Below are 24,580 nucleotides of genomic sequence, written 5' to 3'. Positions count from 1 at the left end.
CTGGCCCTACCCCCACAGTGGGTGGCCATCAGACGATTGGAGCCTGCCGGCCAGGGAAAGGGACCAAGAGGTGGTCAGTGCGCCTCATAGTGACTGGTCCAGCAGTCGTTCTGGTCATTCTGCCGTTAGGGTCAATTTGCATATTACCCTTTTATTACAGAGGATAGTATTGAAAGTCCTAGCCAGAGCAATTAGGCAATAAAAAGAAATACTAGTAAAAGGCATCCAAATTAGAGATGAAAAAGAAAAACTGTCACTATTTGCAGATTAAATGAAATTATATATAGAAAATCCTAAAGACTCCATCAAAAACCTGTTAGAACTAAAACACAAAATTCAGTAAAGCTGCAGGATACAATAGCAATATATAAAAGTCATCTGTGCGTCTATATACTAATAACAAACTATGATAAAAAGAAATTAAGAAAATCATCTCATTTACAATTGCATTAAAAATAATAAAATACCTAGGAGTAAATTTAACCAAGGGGATGAAAGTACTATACACTGAGAAGTATGACACTGATTGAAAAAAAGGTGAGGAAGACACGAATAAATGGAAAGATATTCAATGCTCATGGATCGAAAGAATTAATATTAAAATCTCAATACTACCCAAAGCAATCTACAGATTCAATGCAATCCCTATCAAAATTCCAATGGCATTTTCCATAAAAACAGAACAAACGATCCTAAAATTTGTATGGAATCACAAAAGAACCCAAATAGCCAAAGCAATCTTGAAAAAACAAAGAACAAAGCTGGAGCCATAACACTTTCTGATTTCAAACTACATTATAGAGGTAGCGTAATCAAAATAGCATGACATTGGCAAAAAAACAGACAACTGATCAAGGGAACAGAATAGAGACCCCAGAAATAAACCCACACATATATTGTCAATTAATTCATGATAAGAAGCCAAGAATTTAGAATAAGGAAAGGACAGTCTCTTCAATAGGTGGTGCTGAGCCCTAGCCCAGTGGTCGGCAAACTGCGGCTCGTGAGCCACATGCGGCTCTTTGGCCCCTTGAATGTGGCTCTTCCACAAAATACCACGTGCAGGCGCGCACGTACAGTGCGATTGAAACTTCGTGGCCCATGCGTAGAAGTCAGTTTTCGGCTCTCAAAAGAAATTTCAATTGTTGAACTGTTGATATTTGGCTCTGTTGACTAATGTGTTTGCCGACCACTGCCCTAGCCCATGTGGTTCAGTGCTAGAACACTGGCCCATGGACTGAAGAGTTGTGTTTGATTCTGGGTTGTGGGTCAGGGTGCATGCAGGAGGCAACTGATGTGTCTCTCTCACATAGATGTATCTCTCTCTCTCTCCCTTCCTCCCACTTTCCTCCTTTCCTTTCTCTTACCTCCCCCCTCCCTCCCTTCCACTCTCTGAAAATTAATGGAAAAAATATCCTCGGTGGTACTGACAGAACTGGACACCTACATACAAACGAATAAAATTTGACTACTATCTTACATCATTCTAAAAAATTAACACAAAATGGATTAAAAACATGAATGTAAGACAGAAAACCATAAAACTCCTTAAAAAAAAGCAGAGGTATTTAGAAACTCTTCGATATCAGTAGTGGAAATATTTTTAATCTGACACCAAAAGCAAAGACAACAAAAGCAAAAATAAACAAGTAGAAGTACACTGAACTAAAAAGCTTCTGCACAGCATATGAAACCATCAACAAAATGAAAAATGGCAATCTACTCAATAAGAGAAAATTTTGCAAATCATATCTCATAAAGGGTTAATATTAAAAATATATAAAGAACTCAATTTCCAAAACACAAATTTAAAAATGGACAGATTTGAATAGACATTTTTCCAAAGACATACAGATGGCCAACAGGTACAACATCATTAGTCTTCAGGGAAATGCAAATCAAGACCACATTTAAATATCATCTCACACCAGTTAGAATGACTATTACCAAAAAGACATTAAATAACCAGTGTTGGCAAGGATGTGGAGAAAAGGGAACACTTGTGCACTGTTGGTGGGAATGTAAATTGGTGCAGCCATTATGAATAATAATATGGAAGTTCCTCAAAAAATTAAAACTTGAGCTACTACATGATCCAGTAATTCCACTGCTGGGAATTTATACAAAACCACTAACTTGAAGTGATACCTGCACCCCCATGTTCATTGCAGCATCATTTATAATAGTTAAGATGTAGAAACATAAATGTCCATTGATGGATGAATGATAAAGAAACTGTAAGATTATATATATAAATTACAATGGAGTATTATTCAGCCATTAAAAAGAATGAAATCTTGCCATTGCAACCTTAAAAACATTACGTTAAGTGAAATGCCAGAAAGAAAAATATAAATACAGTATGATTTCTCTTATATATTTTCTTTTTTAATTTAAACGTTTAGATACAGAGAACAAACCAGAGGGAATGGAAGGTAATGGGTGAACTTTTTTTAGTTTAAAAAAACGAAAATCATATATTCAATTGGCTGTTCAGCATCTTCACTTTCCTCTTCTCTAACTTATGTTTGATTGCTTTCTTATGTATACAAATTTATCCTATCCTAGTTTTATGAAAAATATTCAACCCCATAAGTTGAAGTGGGATTCCTAACATTTTTCTATCACTTTTCCATTTACAAAGTATTTTCATTAATATATATGTATATATAGTACAAAGTACTAGGTGTACCAGTTATAATAATGCAGATTTTTTTTAATAGATGGAGTTACACATATGTTGATATATATGCGATTTGATATGTATGCTATTTTGTTGTATTGACAACAAGCTTCAAAACTTCATATGGGAAATTTTCTGAAGGTGTTACATCATAGATATTTTTACACTTAGAAATGTCGAATTTCATGCCAAAAAAAAGAGCATTTGTGGGAAGTTTTAATTCATTACTTTATTTTGAAGAAAAGTGCTGCTGAATACTTCGGGAAGCTTATGGTGAATATGCTCCATCTCAAGATACTTGTGAACACTGGTTTAAACGCTTTAAAAGTGAGGATTTCGATATGAAAGACAAAGACGTCCAGGTCAACCGAAAAAGTTTGAAGACCAACAATTACAAGCATTATTGGATGAAGATGCGTGTCAAACTCAAAAACAACTTGCAGAAAGATTAAACATTGCTCAGCAAACAAATTTCTGATAGTTTACAAGCAATGGGAAAGATTTTAAAGGAAGGAAAATCAACGGAACAAAAGACAAATGGAAAACCGAAAAGTCATCAGTAAAATGTTGGTTCAATGGCACGAAAGAAAGTCTTTTTTGCATCGAATAGTGACTGGTGATGAAAAGTGGATTTATTTTGAGAATCCCAAATGCACAAAATCATGGGTTGATCCAGGTCAACCATCAACATCAACTGCAAGGCCAAATCGCTTAGGAAAGAAGACAATGCTCTGCGTTTGGTGGGATCAGGAAGATGTGGTGCATTATGAGCTTCTAAAACCAGGTGAAACTGTTAATACTGATCGCTACTGACAACAAATAATCAATTTGAACCACGCTTTGATCGTGAAACGACCAGAATGTGCCAGAAGACACGGCAAAGTAATTTTGCTTCATGATGACGCACCATCACACACTTCAAAACCAGTTAAAGACATGTTAAAAGATCTTGCCTGGGAAGTATTAACCCACCCGCCATATTCACCAGACCTTGCTCCTTCAGATTACCACTTGTTCCGATCGGTGGCACACGCACTTTCTGAACAGCACTTCTAAACATACGAAGAAGTAGAAAATTGGGTCTCTGAATGGTTTACCTCAAAACAAGAAAAGTTCTATTGGGACCGTATCTACAAATTACCTGAAAGATGGGGAAATGTGTAGCTAGCGATGGACATTACTTTGAACAAAGCACTTTTGATGTTTCTCTTGAAATTATCATGTTTTCTTTGATTACAAAATCCGCTATTATTAACCAGTACACCTTGTATATATGTGACTCTACAGTAAATGCTTGCATTGTACAGATGAGGAAATTAAGACTCAGTGAGGAAAAGTGAAAACAACTACATTCCAGAAAGCATGAAAGAAATACTGAAAGGTTTATTCTCTGCCTTGACTTGATTGGAGAAAAATTACTTTAAAAATATATTAAAAATTAACACAAACCTGTGCATACCAGGAAGCAAATTAATGTTTACATAGACAATACAGTACAGAAAATATTTTTCACTTGTTTAAATAAAAAAGAATAGGTTTAAATCTATGTAAACCTAAAACTCTGTATCATAAGAAATCTCCATTTGTTAATAAATTATATGCTTAAATATTGTTTATCTTATTAGCTTTATAGAAAGACATCTGAAGTAATCACTATAAATGTTATTTAAAGATCATTAAGTTAAACAAAAACCTGTTTAACCTACCTCTATCAAAACTGACCTATAGCAAAGCATTTAAACAAAAATATACCATGTACAATACCTGTCTATAGGATCAGCATGCAGAGTTTTATCATGATCCAGAAATAATCTTGCATCTAGATCTTTGTTTTTAAGGTAAATTTCTTCATATTGTTTAGAGAGACTTTCCACCTCAAAAGAAAACAATACTGATGATTACACTTTCATGTCATTACATCTTTCAATACACAGAAGTAAGATTTAATTAAAGAATTTTTATACAATACACTTAATTTTACTACATACTGAGTTCACATGAAATATAAATAAGGCATATGTGCAAGTGAAGTAAAGGAAACTGCAAATTTTCCATTCTAATTTTAAGCATATTTTATGTATGCACCCCATTCATTAGAATTTTATGTAGACAAGGTTCATCAATGCCCAAATCAGTACTGAGATGGAACTGTAAGATAAAAATAAGTATTATTATAACCACTTAACTGCCAAGATCCTCCAAACATCCCATACATTTTTCACTTTTAATCTACTACGCTTATCAATATAAAATGAAGTATTTTCAAATACTGTAACAAATCCTCTTGACTATATATTCTTCCCATCTTTTCTAAATCTTTTAATTCACTCCACCTTCCTTCAGTTAAGTGTTAGGCAAAAGTATTTGCTCAATTAATTAAACCAATTAACACATTTGCATGATTTATTCCCACTCTTAGACACTTTTTCAATTGCTGGAATCTGCAATTCTTTTATCAGTTCTGCTTCATAATTTTGAATCATAATTTAAAAATCAGAGCACAATAGACAACTATTTGGCATGCCTTCTGTGTGCCTTTTAAGGCAAAAGTGTTTCCAACCTGAGGGTACTCAAATTGCATTCTAAAAGGAGTGGAAGAAGAAATCCAGTTAATAACGTATAAACTTTTTATCTGCATAAATTTTTTAGGTACAACAATCATTAATGTTTAAGTTTAATAAGTGTTACTGCCCTAGCTTAGTGAAACACTAATTATCAATCATTTATTGATTGACAGCTATGAGTACTATATGTAAAATATTGGGGAAAATGTCAAATCTATCTTAAGATTTCTATTAAAATTATAATCCTTTCTTGTAGAAAAATTACTACAAGTGTCCAACGTTTTTTAGAGTTGTGAACAGCATATTTTTTTATAACAAGATTCAGTAATACAACATTCAGCCCCTTTTTGCCTCTCTTCTGCCCTGTAACCCAACCTTAACTAGTTGGAGTTCACTGAACAGACCAAACTATCACATATCGCTGTGCCTTTGAATCTGTAATTTCCAACCCTTGGAAATGCCATTTTTCATAAAGCTTGCTCAGCTCAGAAATGACATCAGTCCAAACAATTTTCTGCAAAACCTATCTGCCCCACTTTAGATTAGGTTGCCCTCCTCCAAAATATTACAACACCCTGTATATACTTCTATCAGACTCTTATAGACTCCTGTAATGTTCTATTTATTTGTCTATGTCCCACTAGCACCTTAATGACGGCAACTACAAGTTAAATCTCTGTATCAATGATATCTAGCACAATGCTTGGCACATACTAAGCACTCAATAAGTAGTGTTGAATGAATGAATGAATGATTTCAAGGACTAACTACCAGTTCAGGCCACAGAATCAGCAGTCTAGCTATCTGATTTCACATCTTTTGGTCTTAGTGACTAATGCCAGCTGCTTTTAAAATACTGCTTTGTCACTGAGTACTTGTCTTCATCCTTTATCTGAAGCACCCTTTTCTCCACATATTTTACCTTACCATGTAAGCTCTCAGTTGTTCTGTTCTCATTGAAGAGCAAAACATTTGAGGCAAAATGTGAAAAAAAAAAACAAAAAACGGATGGATGGTACACCATTAAGGTAAAATATTTCTGCAATATAATCAAAGTCATTTCAACCAAATTTATTTTCAATTACATAGTTTCTAAAAAATACTCAAAAGAAATGCTCTGCAATACAATAATGGCAATAAAGTTAATGGCATTAATTATGGATCCTATGCATGAAGATGTGAAGTAAAGCAAATTAGAGTCAAATGTGATTGTATATATTTAGTTATATTTAGTATATGTGCTGCCCAGGCAAGCACTATATTTAAATATTAGTGAAATTTAGAAATTCAAAAGTCTACACTTAAATTTTTGAAACATTTTAGTACAAATCAATTTCTAGTTTAAGTTACAAAATACTGCTTATTTATATGTTTGAGTACACGTTGAAAAGTTTTTTTTGTTTCTAGGTAAAGTTGGTTCATCACAATTCTTAGATTCCTTTTCCTGAGCAAGAAGTATTTAATATACAGTAAAGTGATCTTAAGAAATTTAGAGAATTATTCCCCCCTCCCAAAAGTTCCAAAACACATTAACATTTTATTAAGTTTTCTTTCAAATTACCTCTGGAAGTCCATTTGAAGCTACAATTCCAAGAGAATTCATAAAAGGTATAAAATTTTTGAAATAAACATTTTTCACCTGAAAAAGATAAAGGTGCATGACCATTAAAATTTTTAAAAATTAATCTCCATCACTATCACTAGAATGAAAGTGTTAACTGACATTTTGATCAATAACTTACATTCAACCTAGTGTGACATTTATTTATAATTAATTTAATTATTTACCTTTAAAATTATGTGAGGCAGGTTTCAGGTCCTAAAATGGAGGTGGAGTTGGAGTTTTTAATGAAGTGGGATTTATAAGAAGAAAAGCCATTGAAACCAATTTCAGTATTCCACATTAAACAAATGATAAAAAGATGGGAGGCTCAAAAAAATTAATCAGCTTGACCAAGGTACACAGCTAGGAAGCGGCAGAGCTGGAATTTAAACCTAATCTGCCTAACAGCAGAGCCAAGACTCGTTTTACTTCTGCACTGCCGCTGATTTGTCCCCAAAGTATAGTTTAGTCCACTTCACACATGTCATCTAATACCTAGCTTAGAGAATATTAAGTCAATTATTTTAGCATAAATTTGGGGAAATAACCTGCTTTTGTAACAAAATAATTTCACATATAAAAATAATACTCAATAACTGAATTCAAAACCAAGATAAAATGTTTTGTGGAATTATGCAAATTCATGCAAAAGCATCCTGCTTTTAATATGGAAAATAAAGACAGTACTCAGAAAAACCTGAAGTTATATTCCTGGCTATTCTACACTTGCAATGTGTTGTGGAATTTTAAGCAACTTACTTTCCTTCATTTAACTTCCTTTTACAACTTTGAAGTCTACATTTACTAAGCTGGAAATGATTTAGTATCAGTTCCTGTCTTCTACTTCACAAATAAGTTGTAAGAATTAAGCTTCTGTTAAACTTACTAGCTTTGTTTTCTAGTTAATTCCCACTTAACTAGAATATTTAAAAGGTGGGTAGTTCACTAATAATTATATAACCATAATTATAACTAACCAATAAATGCTGTGTAAATAACCAAGTGTCAATTAATTAATGTCAATTATCACCAAAGATTTTAATTACCTATACTCTAAAAAGCATTACTATAATGATTCTAAATTATAACAAAGAATAAAAAAGTAAAAAAATGATTTACTCCTGATTTTAAAAATGAAATTTTACAAGTAGTTCTGAAACTCAGAGAATTAACAACTAGGAATTAGAAAATGAACTGAGTAGTAGACTGGAGTAAAAATATATATATATATGTCAACTACATTTGTTAGATTATTAGCAAAGATAATTTGTGATTCTAGAAAAGTATATATACTAGTATATATATACATACATACACACATATCTATATACATAAAGTTGATACATCTGTATCTATATGTCTATATTATTTATTGAAATTAACAAAAGCCACAGTGCTAAAAACCCAGATATCTTGATAAATCATTCCAACACTTTTAAAACCCCATTTCTTCCTAGAGTTCACAGAGAAATTTCAAAGATGCAGCATTTCATATAGCTATCTGATGGTAGTGAATTGTGGGCAATATAATAATGTATGGGAGAAACAGCATGGTACAGTGACAGGAGCACTGGTAGCAAGATGTCCCAGAGTCTAGACTGTTAGTAATTAGCTCAGTCTCTAGAAGCTTATTTACTCATTACAAAAAGGAGGCAGAGTATATTATTTATGAGTCCTTCCAATTCCAACATTCCAGATTCTATGAACAAGATAAGCAATTCCTGCATATTTATGTGTACTCTCTACCAACCATTATCATCTGATGTAATATTTAGAAAGATAGTAATTATAGAAGTCTGAACAGAAATTTAATGCTGGTATCACTTATCACTAAACCAAAAACACTAGGGCTTTCTTAGCAGAGTATTATAAAACATTAGGGGTATCATAATCACAGAGGAATCAAAGAATAAATACATTTGAAAACTACTGCCTTAATGATTCACATTTCTGTGATTCCAGAGTGAGGGAGCTACTCTTTAAAATCAAAGTAGCTGAACATGAAAATTAAATTTTTGCTAAACATTTTGCTATTGCAAAAGGGTTAGCACTAATTACAAAAAGCAAGCTCATTACAAAAGAAGTATATACTGTTAGAAAGAACTTATATCTAAATCTACTTTAACTATTTTAAAGAAATCATGAAGTCAAATTACCTCATCTATATTACATTCATGTTCTTTACAGAGAACTTCAATAATTCTTGTATCATTTTCTAGTTGTTTTGCTATCCGTGCACTCCTGTTCTGACCTCGCCTTGGTGTTCGAGGTGAACCATTAATAGGTATTACAGCTGTTTCTGTAAAAATGGTAAATTAGATCAGAACAATTGCAAATTCCACTGTATAAAATAATGAAATCTTTTAAATATAACTAGGAAGGTCAAAAATAATCTGGTAACATTATGCTACTTTTAATTATTAGGCTTCCTTTAAAGGCTAACAGTTTTATCTATTTATTGCATATCTATTATAAATTATGTACTAAAAATAGTTTTTGCCATGCTCCTATTCTCTTCTGCCCCCAACTAGTTCAAAAATAAACTAAAATACTTAAAGCTAAATATTAGGAAGGCAAGGGGAAATAGCCAACTTATAAAGTAATTCTAAATTATCCTACTCAATCTGCAAAGGGAAAAAATGTGTTCTGTCTTTTAAAGTATCTTAAAAATAATAAGCAAGTATTTATGGATTCAATTTTGAGATAGAGTATTAAAATAAATAAATTTTAAAAATTTTAGCAAATACCATAGTAAATTATGATGCTTTGAAAAGATAAGTATGTGACACTAAATTGTGATTTCTTAAAATCTTTATATGTAGATTTTTTTTAATTCCCTGAATTATTTTGAGCATTTCCAGTTTAAACTGAATGTGGATTCAGCTATTACAGAGATTACAGATGACTATGTATAAAAAGTATTAACTGCCTCTAGGCCCAACCAACAATTTACAAGAAATCAAGAGGTGAGAGGAACATGTTACACCAAACCACAGGATGCAATCGTAAAAAATTAAACATGGGGAAACTCAACAGGATTTAATACACAAATTGCAAGGGGGGGTGGGGAAGAGAGAAAGATAGATAAAGGAAGAACTTTTTTTAAAGTCTTAAAAGCATATAAACCAACTGCAAAGTATAATCTCATATAGATTCTTATTTAGTCAACCTGTAAAACTTTTTAAATTACTTTTATAAGACAAATGAAAATGTGAACACTTACTAAATATTTGAGGGTAGTAAGAGATCACTATTAATTCATTTTTTAGGTATGATATAATGGTACTGTCATTATGCTTTTTAAAAAGACTTTATCTTCTAGAGATACTAAAATTTATAAGGATGAATTGTATGTAGAAATGTACTTCAAAATAATATAGCTGGTAGAGCTGGACAGTGAAGGTAGGTAATAAATAAATGGAGGCTTAGTATATTGCGGTTTACTTTTGTATTCATTTGATATTCTCCATAATAAAAAGATAATTAAAAGTGTATTATACTCAGTTAATTCAATAACTCATCCTGGCTTCTCTTTAATATATCACTTAGAGAATTAAATGTGCATTGAAATGATCCAAAAATAAAACACAAAGCCTGTCAACCTAAAGTAACATCCTACATGAAGTTACTAATATTATAACATTGAAAATATTGAGGAAAAGGCATATAAAGAAATTTCTGTAAAGAAAAATGTAAAATATATTTATTCTTTCCTATTTTTTCTCTCTCTCTGTTTTACATATGGTTTCTGCTAAATGACTGCCTTCTTTGTCAAACCATGTTCAACAAATTTTCAAAATTCTGCTTCAGACTTCATTTTCCCATGAAGTACTGTTCACACGGATTAATAAGCCTTCAGCTTTTCAGCCACTCAAAGACACTTTGAGACTTCTATATTTTGATCTGTCCTACATTATTTTAGTATTATTAATATTTTCATCATTTTAGGAGCCAAGGAATCAGGTCAGCCTTAGTTAATTTTATATGTTTCTGTAATATAATAATTTTGAAATCCTACTCATGATGCCACCAGAGGAAGCAATTCTATTCTATGACAATATACTCATCTTTGCTTAATGATATCTAATTAATTAGCAACAGTTACTTTTAATTAAATACATTTCCCATCTCATCACCCACTGAAACAGATCAATACACTTCATATAACAAAAAAAATTAGTCGCATAATAATTACAGCACTCAATAATAAAAATTTAATCTGTTCCTGTAGAATGGACAACTCTTTCCCATGCAGTTTCAATCATATCTATGTCTTGCCCCTTGATTTGCTCTTTATTGGGAATGCCCTCCCCACAACTTACCACAACACTCAAATCCTAACTACTTTTTTCATTCAGTTCAAATGCCACCTCCTTTATATGGCCCTCCTTGCTCTTCCCCAGCTGGGAAAACTTTCTCATCTGCTGAACTTCCATAGTATTTGTTGTATTTTGGCCCAGACCACTTTCTACCATATACTCTAATTACTTGCTTACTTATCTTATCCCTCCTGCTATATCTTACACTACTTGAGGACACAGTCCATGTCTGATTTATTTATTATCTTAGCCTAGGGTCTAAAACCACTTTTTGGATGTATCAGACACTAATAAACAACTACTGAATGATGAAGTAGGAGGAGCACAAAATATTTAAAATACTTACTATACGGTTCTTTGAGCAATGCAGGAGGTGAGAGTTTGATAAAATAGTCTAGGACACATAGCATTAACTGAAATGAGATCACCAGGTCATCTTCCATTTGTAATATTTCCCCTGAATATAAAAAAGATTCACATTTTAAAGTAAAGTTAGAGATTAATATTTTTTTATTTTTTTATTGATTTTAGGGAGAGAGAGAAACATTGATCTGAGAGAGATACATTGATCAGTTGCCTCCAGCCCAGAAGAGGAATCAAACCCACAACCTAGGTATGTGCCCTGACCAGGAATCAAACTGACAACCCTCTAGTGCACAGGACTACACTCTAACCAACTGAGCCACACTGGCTAGGGCAAGATTAAGATGCTTAAGTCAGGGAAAATTGTCAGTATGGATGTATCCACATACTCATTTATTCAATAGTCACTAGAGGCATGTTAAAGATTATTTTTTTATAAAAACTCAGTCAGATTTGACATACATAAAAATATAAAGTTATGAAATTATAAAGTAAAAGTTTATAATGAGAATTTTAAGTTTAGATATTATTATTATTATTATTCAGTCCTTATGTCTAAATTACTTTGGTTTTTTGCTTTTTTAAACTTACTTCCAGTTTTGGTAAGAGCTAAAGAATGTATTCTGAAAATAATTTTGAAGTATGATATATGCTAATCTTTAATACTACTTATTTATGAATCCTCATATATTTTCACTTTTAAACCCCACCCAAAATATTATAATAACAAAAGCCATTAAGAAAAACAAAATTAGTGTATAATTGTAAAGTCATCTATAAATTATTTAGCACAAAATCCTGAAAGTTAATACAATAACTATACAAATACAGAACTGTGAAGAAATAAATGCATATAATAAATACCTTAGAAAAAAATTGTACAGCAATATAAAATACACAAATCATGATCAAATATAGCTATAACATTTGATTATGGCTCTTTGTTGTACATTGTTTTTAAAAGAGAAGTTTGAAGAGGAACCAAGATGGTGGCATAGGTAAACACCTGTACTTGCTGCCTCTCACAAACACATCAAAATTACAAATAAAAGACAGAACAACTATCATCCAGAATCGTGGGAAAGCTGGCTGAGTGGAAGTTCTACACCTAAAGAGGTAAAGAAGAAAGCGCATTGAGACTGGTAGGAGGTGAGTAGGCATGGAATGGGCTGGCACCCAGGTGCGCTGCTTTTTTAAATGGGAGGGAGATACAAACTCCCACTTGCTCTGAACTCCAGTTCCGGGTGAGACTCGGGGGGAGCCAGACATATACGGCGAGAAACTGGACTGTCTGGCATCGGGCAGGAACGCATGGGCAGCTTTCTTTCAGACGGAGGTGCACCCAGTGGTCATTGTTCCTACGCTGGGACTGCTCTAGTACAGGGCTGAATGACAGCCATTGCTGTTTGCTCCACCCTGGTGATTCCAAGACCCCACCCCACCCAATTTATAACCCCACCCAAGCTGTGTGCAGGAATGGCATATGAATGGCCTGTCCTTTCTCAGCCTAAAACATGTCAAACAGGCAGTAGCTGGGTAAGGGAGCCCCCAAAGCAATCAATCCGGCAGCAGCAACCTGCCTTGCTACACAGCTGGACTTCATCTGGGCACTTCCAAACCCAATACAAAGAAGAGGAATCTGCAGATCTCTCTGTAGCTCCTGCTGGGCGGCCCCAGGCAGTGGCTGACTTTGCATCTCCTTGGAGATCCAAAAGCCAGTGTACTCAGTGGTCAGTGTGAGACCATACCAGATTACAACTCTTCACATCTGCAAGTGAAACACTCAAAGGGCAGACTTAGTGAGCACCAAAGCCCCACTGAAGCAAGTCCTGCCCCATAAGGGTGTCTCCAGCACAGCAGCTCTTCCATTGTAGACACAGCTGGTTCTCACAGCCAATTGGCCTGGAAGTCAATTCCTCCCAGTGGTACCAACAGCAATCAAGGCTTAACTACAACAAGATTGTGCACACAGCCCACAAAGTGGTGCAACAAGTGTGTCCACCTCAGGTGACTGGGGAGGCTGAGCAACTGAGCCCTATAGGACACCTACCACACAAGGCCATTCAAGGAGACTTAGCAGCTCTACCCAATACATAGAAACAAACACAGAGAAGCAGCCAAAATGCAGAGACAAAGAAACATGTCACAAATGAAAGAAATGAATGAAAGCAAAATACTGGATATAGAGTTCAAAATCACAGTTATAGGGTTACTCAAGAATATTCTAGAAACCTCCGAGGAACTTAGTGAGACCTTCAAGGATCTTAGTGAGAAAGCCAAAAATATGGAAAAGGACCATTCAGAAATTAAGCATACACGGCCTGAAATAAAGAATAATATACAGGGATTCAACAGTAGACTAGAGGATCCCAAGAATCAAGTCAAAGATTTGAAATACGAGGAAGCAAAAAACACCCAACCAGAAGAGCAAAAAGAAAAAAGAATCCAAAAGTATGAAGATATGAAGAAGGAGCCTCTGGGACAACTTCAAGCGTACCAACATCAGAATTATGGGGGTGCCAGAAGAAGAGAGAGAGCAAAATATTGAAAACCCATCTGAAGAAATAATGACAGAAAACTTCCCCTACCTGGTGAAAGAAATAGACTTACAAGTCCAGGAAGCGCAGAGAACCCCAAACAAGAGGAATCCAAAGAGGACCACACCAAGACACATCATAATTAAAATGCCAAGGGCAAAAGCCAAAGAGAGAATATTAAAAGCAGCAAGAGAAAAACAGTTACCTACAACGGAGTGTCCATACAACTGTCAGCTGATTTCTCAACAGAAACTATGCAGGCCAGACGGGAGTGGCAAGAAATATTCAAAGTGATGAATAGCAAGAACCTACAACCAAGATTACTCTACCCAGCAAAGCTATCATTTAGAATTGAAGGTCAGATAAAGGGCTTCACAGACAAGAAGAAGCTAAAGGAGTTCATCACCACCAAACCAGTATTATATGAAACTAGAGGCCAAGTGCACAAAATTCATGCATGGGGGGGTGTCCCTCAGCCCAATCTGCACCCTCTCCAATCCAGGAGCCCTCAGGGGATGTCCTACTGACAGCTTAGGCCCGCTCCCCGTGGTTCTCTGCTCTTTTCGAGGGCTGCCTGCTCCACACCACGGCAATGGGCAAGCAGGCCCTGCTGGGTGCTGGCTATGGGCCACACTTGCCTGCTCCCGGGTCACTGTGGCAATGGCCAACCAGGCCCTGCTGGGTGCTGCCTGGGGGCCCGCTTACCTGCTCACAGGTTGCCGCGGCTACAGCCAAGCAGGCCCTGCTGTCTGCTGTCAAGCTGCACGGCCACCCTGGAGTCACCGGTCCAGCCCTGCCTGGCTCCCTAGGTCCTGCAGCAGCCGCGGCCACTGCAGGTCCAGCCCTGCCTCCCTCTCCGGCCCTTGAAGCAGGCTCGGCAGCTGATGACAAGGACCTCCCCCAGTGCAGGGGTGCGGAGGCTCCTGCCGCCCCGCCCCCGACTCTGCGTGTGCAACCTCCTCCTGTCCGGTCAATCCATTACGGCGTCCCAGTTAATTAACATATTTCTCTATTATACATATAGATGCTGAAGGGTAATCTTTAAGAAGAGGAAGAAGAAGAAAAAGGTAAAGATAAAAAATTATGAACAACAAAGTGACAATAAATACATATCTATCAACAAGTGAATCTAAAAATCAAATGAATAAAAAATCTGATGAACAGAACAAACTGGTGAATGTAATAGAATCAGGGGCATGGAAAGGGAGTGGACTGACAATTCTCAGGGGGAAGGTGGTGTGGGGGTGCATGAAGAGATTGGACAAAGAGCTTACACCTATGGACGAGGACAGTCGGGGGGCGAGGGCCTGGGGTGGTGTGGGAACCGAGTGAAGGGGAGCTATGGGGGGGAAATGAGGAACATCGGTAATAATCTGAACAATAAAGATTTAAAAAAAAAAAGAGAGAGAGAAGTTTGACTCACTATCTTCTTGATATGAGACTGATAAACCATTAATAACCCCAACAAAGCCCGGCCGATGTGGCTCACTGGTTTGAGCATTGACCTAAGAATCAGGAGGTCATGATTCAGTTCCCAGGTTGTGGCTTGATCCCCAGTAGGGGGCATACAGGAGGCAGCCGATCAATAATTCTCTCTCATCACTGATGTTTCTATCTCTCTCTCTCTCTCTTCCTCTCTGAAATCAATAAAAATATATTTTTAAAAAACAATCTCAACAAATACTGATGGTGTAGAAACTATGAGAAATAAGTAACCCTGCATCAGGTAGGTTTTGCTAGATCTATAGGAATGGTACAAAAATATGTTTGTAATAATATACTTAAGAAGTTATTTAAAAATACCACCGAGGTAAAGAATATGAAGGAATTCTAGTTAAAAATACTAGAGTGAAGTCAAATAAAAAGAATTTCTCTCCTCCAATTCTATAATAATAAAAGGCTAATATGCAAATCAACCAAACAGCAGAATGACCGGTCGCTATGATATGAATTGACCACCAGGGGGCAGACACTCAACATAGAACATAGGCGCTGTCCCCTGGTGGTCAGTGCACTCCCACAGGGGGAGCACAACTCAGCCAGAAGCCGAGCTCATGGCTGGTGAGCACAGCAGCAGTAGCAGGACCCTCTCCCGCCTCCATGACAGCGCTAAGGACCCCTCAGGGGTCTTGGACTGCGAGAAAGCGCAGGTCAGGCTGAGGGAACCCCCTCCCCCCCAGTGCACGAATGTCATGCACCGGGCCTCTAGTATCTAATAAAAGAAACAAATATACTGGTTAAGTGCTAGCACCAATAGCAAATTTGAGATACTGACACCGAAAATATCATCTCTTTTCTCTTCTTACTTGGAGAAAGTGAAAATTGTTGATGAGAAAAGGGTAAAATGGAGGAAAGTAAACAACTATAGCTAACTTTCTGACAAAGATTCCAGATGGGAAAACCATTTGAATCCCAACTAAAATCCTGTTATGAAAACAGGATATAACTGCCACTAGAAGTGTTGTTTTATTGTTTATTCTAACAAAACTCTCAGAACATCAAAGACACGCAGCAGCCCTATCCAGTTTGGCTTGATGGATAGAGCATCGGCCTGCAGACTGAGGGGTCCCGGGTTCGATTCTGGTCAAGGGCACATTCCCGGGTTGTGGGGTCAATCCCCAGTGAAAGGCATGCAGGAGACAGCCAATCAATGATTCTCTCTCATCATTGATGTTTCAATCTCTCTCTCCCTCTCCCTTCCTCTCTCTGAAATCAATACAAAAATATTTTTAAAAAAGACACATAGCATTCCAGATGAACTCTCCACTTTCTCTGCCTCTGACTAAAAGTCTAAAAAAGAAAAAAAGAAAAAAAAAAAAAGCCTGCTCTCATAGCCTTTTGGAGGAAAACAAATCTATCTATCTAATAATAGAGTAGTATGCAAATCATCACTCCGCTGCACTCACAAGCCACGCCCACCAGCCACGCCCCATCTATCTAATAATAGAGTAGTATGCAAATCATCACTCCGCTACACTCACAAGCCACGCCCACCAGCCACGCCCACCATTCAATCTGAGTGAGTATGCAATTAAACTGAAAACATGGTGGCAGCCCCGCCCCCCAGCCTCTCCAGGTCTCTGGGAGTTGGAGATGTCAGGCGCCAGCGCTTGAGGCTGGCTGCAGCCACAGAGACCAAGAAGCCGCCTGCCCCATGATCCCAAGCTGCAGCCAGCCTCAGAAGCCTCAGGTCCGCCTGCCCAACGTCCTGGGGAGACGGAGAAACTGGGCTCCAGCGCCTGAGGCTGGCTGCAGCCACGGAGACCAAGAAGCTGCCCGTCCCATGATCCCAGGCTGCAGCCAGCCTCAGAAGCCTCAGGTCCGCCTGCCCAACACGTCCTGGGGAGACGGAGAAACCGGGCCCCAGCACCTGAGGCTGGCTGCAGCCACGGAGACCAAGAAGCTGCCTGCCCCGTGATCTCAGGCCTCAGCCAGCTGGAGAAGCGGTTCACCCCACGTCCTGGGGGAGACAAGAAACCAGGTGCCAGTGCCTGAGGCTGGCTGCAGCTCGGGAGATGAAGAAGCCGCCTGCCCTGTGATCCCAGGCTGCAGCCAGCAGCAGAAACCTCAGGTCCGCCTGCCCCACCTCCTGGGGGAGACTGAGAAACCCGGCCTCAGAGCCTGAGGCTGGCTGCGACCTGGGAGATGAAGAAGCCGCCTGCCCCGTGATCCCAAGCCGCAGCCAGCTGGAGAAGCCGCCCTCCCCACGTCCTGGGGGAGACAAGAAACCGGGTGCCAGTACCTGAGGGTGGATGCGATCTGGGAGATGAAGAAGCCACTTGCCCTATGATCCCAGGCTACAGCCAGCTGGAGAAGCTGCCCACCCCATGTCCACCCGCCCCACGTCCTGGGAGAGATGGAGAAACCGGCACCAGTACCTGAGGCTGGCTGCAGCCGGGAGATGGAGAAGTCACCCACCCTGCAGTCCTGGGCACCAGTACCTGTGGCTGGCTGTGGCCTGGGAGACAGAGAAGCCACCCACCCTGCGGTCCTGGGCCCCAGTACCTGTGGCTGGCTGTGGCCTGGGAGACACAGAAGCCGCCCACCCTGCGGTCCTGGGCCCCAGTACCTGTGGCTGGCTGTGGCCTGGGAGACAGAGAAGCCGCCCACCCTGCGGTCCTGGGCATCAGTAACTGCGGCTGGCTGTGGCCTGGGAGACAGAGAAGCCGCCCACCCTGCGGTCCTGGGCACCAGCACCTGCGGCTGGCTGTGGCCTGGGAGACAGAGAAGCCGCCCACCCTGCAGTCCTGGGCATCAGCACCTGCGGCTGGCTGTGGCCTGGGAGACAGAGAAGCCACCCACCCTGCGGACCTGGGCACCAGTAACTGTGGCTGGCTGTGGCCTGGGAGACAGAGAAGCCGCTCACCCTGTGGTCCAGGTGCCAGCACCTGCAGCTGGCTACAGCATGGTAGATGGAGAATCCGCCCACCCTGCAGTCCCGGGCACCAGCACCTGTGGCTGGCTGTGGCCTGGGAGACAAAGAAGCCGCCCACCCTGCAGTCCTGGGCACCAGCACTTGCAGCTGCAGCACAGGCGAAGCCCCCTGTCCACCATCCCCTAAGGCTGCAGCCAGCCTGGGCGCCTATGGCTGACCAGAGGGAGAGAAGCCCGGATCCTGGGTGCCTGTGGTCAGCTGGAGGAGGGAATCCTGGGTACCAGGTGTGGGCCAAGGCAGAGGTAGTTAGGGGCAATCAAGCCAGCAGGGGAGCAGTTAGGGACAATCAGGCTGGTAGGCAGAAGCAGTTAGGGGCAATCAGGCAGGCAGGTGAGCGGTTAGGAACCAGCAGTTCTGAATTGTGAGAGGGATGTCCAACTGCTGGTTATCCCATGAGGGGTCCCAGATTGGAGAGGGTGCAGGCCAGGCTGAGGGACACACTCCCCGCTGCCCCCCCCCCCCGTGCACGAATTTCGTGCACCGGGCCTCTAGTCATAGATAAAATGCAAAGTGAGTAAAGGGAAATTTATTCACACCGCATCAAAGAAAAGAGAACATACGGTCAGGGTTGCCCACATGAAGTTCTAGTTACATGGGGGGAAAAGCACAGAGATTATGCAAACATATCACAGAAAAGAAGAAATATAATCACAACAGAGAAGGGGGCGAAATCAGATAGAAAACCCAATCTGAAAGATAATCTATCAGAAGAAAATGTCCTGAGTCCTTGAACTAACTTAAAAAAACACATTTTATAAAAACAAGGAGCTAGACAACCTAAGAAAAACCTGAGAACCAAATAACACCATTACAAACATAGTTTAGCTCAAAACAGAAGGCTTGAGATAAAAATAGTCAATACATAAGAAAAACACCAGCTAAGGATCCTCAGAGGGAGCGGGGGTGGAGAAGGGAAGAAATCAACTGAAGAACTTACTAGTATATGCATATATGCATAACCCATGGACATAGACAATAGTGGGGTGAAGGCCTGGGGAAGGGACAAGAGTGGGGAAGAGGGGACATCAATGTAATACTTTAAACAATAAAGATAAATTTAAAAAAAAGAAAAACACTGCCTGGCAGGCATGACTCCGTGGTTGAGCATCGACCTATGAACCAGAAGGTTCACAGCATGTACGGGAGGCAACCGATAAATGTTTCTCTCTCACATCGATGTTTCTCTCTCTCTAAAATCAATAAACAGGGGGGTAAAGAGGAGAAATGGGAGATATGTGTAATACTATCAATAATAAAAAATATTTTTTTAAAAATCAATAAACATATCCTCAGTAAGAATTTCAAAAAAAAGTTCATATAGATTTTGAGTGTGCATTTCCATGATATATGTTCTGTACATTGCAGTATGTGTCCACCACTCAAAGTCATATCATCTTCACCATATATTTGGTCCACTTTAACCTTTACTATCCCTCTACCCACTTCCCTTTGGCAGTCACCATACTGTTATCTATGTATATGGCTTTCAGTTTTATATTCCACGTATAAATGAAATCATATGGTTCTTAGCTTTAGCTGACTTATTTCATTTAGCGTAACATTCTCAAGGTTCATCCAAGTGGTCACAAATGGCAGTATTTTATCTTTTCTATGGCTGAGTAGTATTCCATTGTATATATTTACATCTTCTTTATCCACCTATCTTTTGAAGGACAGGTGAGTTTTTTCCATTTCTTGGCCACCATGTCTTAGTCCCTTGTTAGAGCTGTTGTTTGAAAATATCTTCTCCCAGTTGGTTGGTTGCATTTTTGTTTTGTTGGTGGTTACTTTTGCTGTGCAGAAGCTTTCTAGTTTGATATAGTCCCATTCATTTATTTTTGCCTTTAATTCCCTTGCCTTCAGGGTCAAATCCATAAAATGTTCTTTAAAACCAAGGTATTAAGTTTAGTACCTATGTTTTCTTCTATGTAATTTATTGTTTCATATCTTATATTTAGGTCTTTGATCCATTTTAGTTTTTGTACTTGGTGACACACTATAGTCTAGTTTCATTCTTTTGCATATGGCTTTCCAGTTTTCCCAGCACTATTTATTAAAGAGGCTTTCTTTCCTCTATAGTATGCTTTTGGCTCCTTGGTCAAAAATTATTTGCCCATATACATGTGGTTTTATTTCTGGGTTCTCAATTCTGTTCCATTGGTCTGAGTATAAGTTTTTTTGGCCCATACCATGCTGCTTTGATCAGTGTTGCTCTGTAGTATTTGATAGTGTGATACCTCCAGGTTTGTTATTTTTTTCTCAGGATTGCTTTGGTTATTCGGGGTCTTCTGTCATTCCATACAAATCTGATATTTTGTTCTATTTGTTTAAAAAATGTCATTGGGATTTTGATGGGTATTACATTGCTTTGGGAAACCCCATAATTTTAATGATGATTATTTTTGGATGGGTTTTGGGTAACTTTTCTGTTTTTCTTTGCATTTTGTTGTATTATTTGAATTCTTTTAAGTACACATCATGTTTATAAAATCAGTAAGATCATTCTTTAAAAATTAGAAAGAAAAGAGGAGTGGATATTAGAAATGAAATATTTTCAATGTTGATTCAATATTAGAATTACAAGGACTTGCTAATAGTTAACAAGCCACAGAAAGAATTGTAGTTAATAGGGAGAGGGGGGAGGCAACATTAAATTGAATAAAACTTTGAGCTTAGTCCAAAAGTTTAATCAATTATTACATCTGAAACATTATCATGTAACAAACATAATGACTTTACCTTTAGCTAGTAAAAATGTGATCCAAGAAACTTTCAGCACCAACACAGAATTTATTTCAGTAGATATCCTAGTAAGCAATCAGAAAGGAGAAAAAAATTTTTACTATAGCTTCTATCTATACCTGATTCCCTCCCACACACACTTTTTAAAATGCAGAATTGATTACATAATAAAATACAGTCTATTTTAAATGCACAATTTGCACTTGAACTTACTACTTTGTCTCAGTTAGTGTTTATACCAAGGTAATAATGTGCCCATAGTAGTAAACATTTTATTTACAAAATTTAATTATGCACAGGAAATAGTATACTATACTGTACTTAGTTTCCAGTTACTTAATAGTTTTCTGCTCTGTTATCTAATGAAAATCAACATAGTAAGCAGAAAAATAGAGGTTTGGGTTATTCTAGTTCACTGATTCATTCACTTGTTGGAATTAACAAGTGAAGTTAATAATGAATAGAGTTAATAAATATACAACTTTCCTTTATATTTATCATCTTCAATACTACTACTTGAATGGGGCAGAAAATCTCATATACTACTCATTCTTTTTCCAAAGAAAAACTCTATAGAGATCTTACATGGGTATACTGTTGGAACATGTGTTATAGGTTAAAAAATATTTTGGAAATTTTAATATAGGTGTTCATACTTATTTTTTACACAAAAATTATTTGCCTGGCCCTGGCCAGGTAGCTCAGTTGGTTGGAGCATGATCCAGTACACCAAAAGGTGCAGGTTCAATTCTAAGTCATGGTACATATCTAGATTGTGGGTTCGACCCCCTAGTCAGGGCATGTATGGGAGGCAGCCAATCGATGTTTCTCTCTAACATTGATGCTTCTCTCTCTCTCTCTCTCTCTTTCTCCCTCTAAAATCAATAAAAATATATCCTAGGGTGAGGATTTTAAAAAAGAATATGCCTGTAATAGAACCTCAATAAAGATTGAGTCAATGAACGTGCAGTTTTCCCAGAGTTGATGATACATTGCACTGAAACAACTTCCACTTTATTAGTTCCCCCGGATAGTAAAAGGCAAGTATTTCATATGATTTTTCTTTATGAGAAGATAAATAATCTGTTGGGCTTAGAACTATAACCTTACTTTATGAAGAAGCATGCTATAATCAATCAAACTAACCCTGACATTATCAACATATTTGGGATCACTCCAGAAAGATCTTTCTTAAAAATAACATGCACTGAACTACTTACAAACTGCTTGGTTGCGTCAAATATATAAGTTCACATGTCCTGAAGGGAAAAAATAATTATATTAACATTATGGCTTTTTATAAAGTTACTTTGTAATATTTTTCATAAATTAAAAATAGATTTTATCAGGCTTTATTAATCTTATTTAAGAAGTATATGTTTTAAAAACAAAAAAATCATAGCATTATAAAACAAAGTTAAAGTATATTTTTCCATCTATGGCATTTCACACACATCATGGTAATATCTAATTACAAAAGGATTGGACTTCAAATGTGCATCTGTAACTCATCTGTACATTTTTAATTGAACCTTGATCTTGTTAGAATCCCAGATCAGGTCATAAAAACCTATTAACAAATAGTCTCACTAAAATAACACAATTGAAAAGTACAATAAAACCTACTTTTTTAGGACAATGACTTCCAGAATGGCAAAATAAGGATCTTCATAGAATTGTTTCTAGTGTCATAACTATAACTGGTGAAAATTATTTATTCAAAAACATTTAAAGTCTCTGGAAATTTTCCTAAGGTTATACAAAGCAAAAATAGAAACATTTCTTCAAGGAAATTTACTAAATCTTGGTAAGAACAATGATAGTCTGTGGAATTTAAAGAAAAACTCACTTCCTCCTCCTCTCTATCCCAGCATCACAAAGCTCTAACGTGGGCAGGTGCAGCCAAGACACAAGGCTCCCTCTCTCCTGAGCTCCCAGCCTAGGACCATCTCTCTGGGAAGCGCAAGACACCAGCACTTTTCATACTCATGTGAGACAAACTGAGCGGTCTGGGGCTCCCTTCCTCCCTGGACAAAGATCCAGGAAGAGCAGATCAAGATCACTGGGGCCCTGACTTCCCTTACTCCAGTTAGCTGATACGACAGCGGTTCCAACCAGTAAAGGCAATCTGAGAAGACAAGGGATTGTGGCCCCTTCTTAGCACCACACTCTTAAAGCAGAGGTGTCACTCAAAAAGGTGGACACGATTCCCACTCTCATCTCCTGAGTAGCGGCACAAAAGTGTTGTCCAGGGGAGAGATAGGCCTTAAGAACAGAGAGATCTGAAGCTCTCTCCAAGGGAATTAACTTCAATTAATATCAAATAAAGAGACATAAGTCATTGGAACAGAGTGTAGAAACAATCAAGGCTAAAAGCCCTGTTGAAAACAACGCAGATTTTGGTGGTAAGCAAGTAAGAGAAAGCTGGTAGCTATTTGAGAGCAACAACCTAAATCCTAGACCATCTAAGAGAGAACCAGGGTGAAAGCTAAGAAAAGCTCTCCTGAGGTTAGAACAAACCTAAAGACTGGATTCAAAGATTACTCTTGCAAAGGGAACCAAATTTAAATGGATCAGACTAATACCGTTTTAATTAACCTAATTATTAATAACAGGAAAGGAGCAAAGGGAAGGCCAGACATTATAAGCAATCTTCCCGCAATACTTGCTTGTCAGTCACTCCTTGGAACAAAGGTCATTGGCTAGAATGTGTGTGGCCACTGCAAGCTCCAGATAATTTGAAATATTTAATCCCCTAAACAATATTTAATATTTAATCCCCTTGTGCTTTCAGAACCCTTAGGACTCTTGTTACTTCGGGAGCGCTCTCCAGCGTTCTCCCATATGGCCCACAGCCATGGACTCACACACACAATGGACTAACGGACTGCAACTTGCCTGATGCTGTATTGGACCTGGCTCCAACATGGAAACGAAACTCTGGACATTGGCTTTGCTTCTAGCTTTACTGAAACCCCAGCTATACTTCTTCTATGACTGAACCAAGGGAAAGGGAACTTTAGAAATCCAGGAATGTAATTCCATGAAAATAAAGCTTTGTCCTATATCTCATCCACTCATGAGGGCCTCCAGAAATACTTATTCCTACAACCCCACTAACCCCATTTCCCCAAGAACCCCACTTCCACCAATACCCAGGGCATTGTCAAAAAATAAAGCAATCAGTAATCAATGGAAAGTAAAAGCTAGGTGCAATAGCAACCAAGGCAGTTAGATTAACAAGAGAGATCAGAGGAAAAGATCATCAAAGAGAACCCCACTAAAACCACTATCACCTCAGAGTGACTGTGCACATGCCCATTGCTACATGGAG

General features: G+C 38.1%; 1 protein-coding gene and 1 long non-coding RNA gene across 3 annotated transcripts in view; one reads left to right on the top strand and one right to left on the bottom strand.

Annotated features, from left to right (window-relative positions):
* RB1 (RB transcriptional corepressor 1) overlaps positions 1 to 24,580 on the bottom strand; it is a 196,880-nt gene that overhangs the window by 119,044 nt on the left and 53,256 nt on the right. For both annotated transcript variants that reach the window (XM_079779607.1, XM_079779608.1), the window contains exons 5-10: positions 22,467 to 22,505; positions 21,244 to 21,311; positions 11,516 to 11,626; positions 9,007 to 9,149; positions 6,809 to 6,886; positions 4,448 to 4,557 (exon numbers count right to left, since the gene is read on the bottom strand). In XM_079779607.1, the coding sequence (XP_079635733.1) occupies positions 4,448 to 4,557; positions 6,809 to 6,886; positions 9,007 to 9,149; positions 11,516 to 11,626; positions 21,244 to 21,311; positions 22,467 to 22,505 (549 nt within the window). The remainder of the gene's footprint in view (positions 1 to 4,447; positions 4,558 to 6,808; positions 6,887 to 9,006; positions 9,150 to 11,515; positions 11,627 to 21,243; positions 21,312 to 22,466; positions 22,506 to 24,580) is intronic.
* LOC307104620 overlaps positions 18,360 to 24,580 on the top strand; it is a 186,116-nt gene continuing 179,895 nt past the window's right edge. Inside the window, exon 1 of the long non-coding RNA XR_013813917.1 lies at positions 18,360 to 18,798. This is a non-coding gene — a long non-coding RNA (uncharacterized lncRNA). The remainder of the gene's footprint in view (positions 18,799 to 24,580) is intronic.

Source organism: Cnephaeus nilssonii (genome assembly GCF_951640355.1).
Source record: "Cnephaeus nilssonii genome assembly, chromosome: 8".
Classification (NCBI taxonomy): domain Eukaryota; kingdom Metazoa; phylum Chordata; class Mammalia; order Chiroptera; family Vespertilionidae; genus Cnephaeus; species Cnephaeus nilssonii.
This window is presented reverse-complemented; position numbering and strand designations above follow the sequence as displayed.